Raw genomic sequence first — 4,450 nt, forward strand, 5'->3', positions numbered from 1 at the left:
TGATCATTACCTTCTGATTTCCGAAATTAATTTAGGTCGAGGATGAAGCAAAAAAAAGGCCCAAAAACGAAACAAACGCGAATAGAAGTTGAGAACCTAGAGAAACCGGATCTGCAAAAATATTTTCAAAATAAGATAACTGAAAGAATGGATAAGGCAACCTGTGAGGTGATTATAAACAATAAAGATATAGAGGGCGCACGGAATAAGTTCTGGGATACCATTGTTAGGTATGCGATCGAAGTGTGTGGTACCGCGGTTATAGGAAGAATGTTTGGTGATGCGTGGTGAAATTGATCAAATTCAGGCTGTCCAAAAAGCAAAGAAAGAAACGTACATGAAAGCTTTGAACATCGCAGGCCTTGGCCATGAGAAAAGTAATAGACGTGTAAATGATTGCAGACGCAAAAAGAGGATAATTAAACGATTAATTAAAAAGACTAAAGAGAGACTAAGATAAAAGTAGAGCAGAAAAAGAAAAAAATGCAAAACGACTTCGAAGGAAGCAAGAAACTGCTTTACAAACAAATTAAGGGAAATAAAACTACAGAATTTGTCAACCTAAGAAATAGTAATGGGAAATGCTATATGATGCAGACGGGATACTAGATGCTTTTACAGACTATTTTAGGGCGATGCATTAGAAAAAACAATTGAGATTGTCTGTGTCACTGAGATTAGGGATATAATTAAGAACTTGAAAAACGGTAAGGCTGCCGTGGTAAACAGTATTAACGTTGAAATGCTTAAACACGGTGGTGAGTACATACCACATAGACTGTGCGAATTCATTAATTTATGTTTCGAGATGGGAGACGTCCCAGATGATTAGAAAAAAGCGATTATCGTACCAACATACAAAAGAAAGGGAGATAAAAGCGACTGCAATAATTACAGAGGGATCAGCTTATTAAGTACCATAAGTAAAATACACTCCAAAACACTTATTCGTAGGGTGGGGAAAGTCCAAAGTGGGTTTACCCCAGAAAGTTCATGTGCAGATCAAATATTTAGCTTAAGGCAAATCACAGAAAAAAGTTTGAGAGTAGAAAAAAAAGGTTTCTGTGCATTTGTTGACCTAAAAAAAGCTTTTCATAAGGTAGATGGAAGTAAACTTTAGGAAGTCCTAAAAGAGTATGGAGTCAATGGATGACTCCTACAAGCTATAAAAACAATATATGCGGGTAGCAAAGTGAGTGTAAAAGTAAATGGAAAATTAACTGATTGTTTCGTAAATGACGCCTGAAAAAAAGACCTTGGACACTAATGGACCCAAGTGTGGAACCTGACATAATGACATTGTGAGGATCTTCGCTTGGGGTGATTTCTAGAGAGATTGATTAGCAACCTGGGTTGGAGCAGTGTTGCGGAACGAACGTGTCATTTAAATAAATAACACGAGAATTCTGGATCAATCTAAAAATTAGATTTCCCTTCCTCACATTAATCCCTTCCCCACCGAGTGTGTAGAGCCTACCGCGAAAGGAAAATGGCTTAATGGCTTTGAAAAAGGGCAAGGAATATTCCGAGTTAATATTTCAATTTAAATTTTAAAAAATTACATCTTGCGACGTTTCGACTTCAATCTGTGGTCATCCTCAAGCAAATTATACCTCATATGATATACAGTTTTAGAGCATCAAAATTGTGATTCGATAAAAAAAAGATCAAAACGGTTTTGATATCACTTACGAATACATATTTTTAATTGTATATGATATGAGGTATAATTTGCCCGAGGATGACCGACAGATTAAGGTCGAAACGTCGCAAGATGTAATTTTTTAACATTTCAATTAAAATATTGACTTAGAATAATTTTTGTCTTTTTATTTCCAACTTGATCGTAAGACCAAATAAACTGAACTCATGTTTATATTAAGTTAACTATTGGGATCGATCGGAGAAAGTATTCTATTTATTGTTAAAAATGTATCATTTTTTAGTTGAAAATCGTCGATTTTATTGAAATCTATTGTCCTTTTTGACAGAAAATTCATCTTCTGGGATGAAAAATCAACTGTTTTTTTTAAATGTTATTTCATATAGAACATGCAAGATCTTCTAACTAAATTGGTTCCTCTCCCTTTTCTCCTGAACTTCATTAATAGACTTTTCTATAATCTGACTATTCTCTTTCTTTTTGTTTCATTTAGCTGTCTTTTCTCTTTCTCGTGGTTCTCCTTTTTATACTTCAATTATAATATATTTTTTCGTTTCACTCAAATTTCATTTTCTGAAGAATTTTGGATTGGTAATCTTTAAGATTAAACTATTTTTAAAAAACTTAAAAATTTATCTCATTTAAAAATCGTAAATTGAAAATTAAGGAATATGAAATTGCAAATTTTCACGATAAGTTAAATTGTCTAGTACTCAAGTCGACAATTTTTGCTAATTCCTGTTAGGATAAAATGTTATATTTTACAATTCTGCCGTACAAACTAAAAAGATACTTAAGTGACATTGTCGCTCAGATCGCCTTTTTCATTGCCACGCCTAAGAGAATAACTTTAAGCGGCAATATCACTTACGTATCTTTTAAGTATGTGCGGCCGAATTGTTTTAAATACTTTTGACATATCCCACTCATTTTGGCGTAATGTTGGAACTAATAAATTTTGCGCCATTTGGCTCAAACTTTGAAGTTTTTTCAATAGTACTTTCGATAAGTTAAATAAAAATTAAGACTTGTACTCCTTAAAAAATTTTTATGACAATAATTATAGATAAATGGGAAATCTCCTATTCTTTTCATAAAATGTTTGCATGTTTCTGTCGCCTTTTTCCGTAAGAATGGAATATTCAATTTTTGGCTATTATTTTAGATGATTAAATCAGTAATCCCTGGAAAACGAAGGTTGGTTGCCAAATTTGTTCTTTCCTTTAAAATACAAATAAAATGTGATAGATTTTAGACAATATAACAATTTTTGGATGAAAAATGATGAGAATCTATAAAATTAGAATGAAAAAAAGTTGGGAAAAAATGCCAGCGCCATGAATTGTTCTGCAACCATGCGGTTACAAACTAGAAGCACTGCCGCTTGATCTAATCGGGAGTTAAAACACATATGCAGGTGCATGAAATGTTTATTGACTTTTTAAATTAATTCTTTTAAAAACTCGCTGAAAAGCTCAGCTTACTACTTTAGCATATCACAAGTTTTGTAACTACCGTTTACTGAAAGGAGTGTGAATACAATATCCTTGTTGGAAATTGATATTGCAAAAATTAAAATTTATCTATTTCTATTTCCTCTTTCAGAAAGATCACAGCAGAGCTGCCTAGGACGTCTATGTGGGTCGAACTCAAAAACTCCTCGTGTCGTGCTTACACTTTTGTCACACGATGATTCACATGGCAATAATTTTCGATTTACGGAGGGCCAGAAAATTACTGTAGGAGTACAACGAGTAAGTGGATTTGATTATATCACTGGAATATATTCACAATCAAGAGGTATGAATTATCCAGTGTATAAAAATCCTCCCTACAAGGAAGTATTTCGTTTTGGTGATCAACGACCGAAAGGAGAAACTCTAGACGAACATCATAGTCCCATGAACATTCCTTTTGACACCGCCCCTTTCAAACTTGTTAAAGCCCAAGTTAAACTACCGCTTTCGCAGCCTCATGCGGCAGGAAATCATGACCCAATGTCGCCTTCGCAGCATTCTATGCCAGGGAGTCCCGAACCAATGTCGCCTTCGCAGCATTCTATGCAAGGAAATCCTAACCTGATGTCGCATTCGCAGCCTCATATGCCAAAGAATCCCAACCAAATGTCGCATTCGCAACCTCATATGTCAGGGAATCCCAACCAAATGTCACATTCGCAACCTTATATGTCAGGGAATCCCAACCAAATGTCGCATTCGCAACCTCATATGTCAGGGAATCCCAACCAAATGTCGCATTCGCAACCTCATATGACAGGGAATCCCAACCTAATGTCGCATTCGCAGCCTCGTATGCCAATGAATCCCAACCAAATGTCGCATTTGCAACCTCATATGACAGGGAATCCCTACCCAATGTCACCTTCGGAGAATTCTATGCCAGGCAGTCCCGACCCAATGTCGCCTTCGGAGTCTATGCCTGGAAGTCCCGAACAACATCCGCCGTTCGGGGGAAACTACCCCGGGCCGGGTGGATTTGCACCACCTCCACTCGGGCACAACTTCCCTCCTAACGCAAATCATAATTTTCACTCGGGTCAAAAGTAGGTAGTTTTGATGAGCATGAATTCCGTTCAACAGTTTCACCAGGGCTCTTCCTATTAGAATTACATGCCTTTCAAATTATGTTTCGCAATTTCATTAAATTTTAGAATAATTCTGTAACAACACATTTAGTTTACAAAAAGATGCTTATTTTTTCAAATTAAGTTATAACTTATCATTTTATTTATCTATGACATTCATACATACACTACAGCCTGTACAG

At 35.6% G+C, this 4,450-nt stretch overlaps 1 protein-coding gene across 1 annotated transcript; it reads left to right on the top strand.

The window, feature by feature from the left end:
* Positions 1-3,465: 3,465 nt before the first annotated feature.
* On the top strand, positions 3,466-4,230 carry LOC117182893 (sporozoite surface protein 2-like). Its single transcript, XM_033376008.1, has one exon. It carries the CDS (start codon positions 3,466-3,468, stop codon positions 4,228-4,230), a length of 765 nt encoding a protein of 254 aa, XP_033231899.1.
* Positions 4,231-4,450: the final 220 nt, after the last annotated feature.

The sequence above is a fragment of the Belonocnema kinseyi genome, chromosome 2 (assembly GCF_010883055.1).
Source record: "Belonocnema kinseyi isolate 2016_QV_RU_SX_M_011 chromosome 2, B_treatae_v1, whole genome shotgun sequence".
NCBI lineage: Eukaryota > Metazoa > Arthropoda > Insecta > Hymenoptera > Cynipidae > Belonocnema > Belonocnema kinseyi.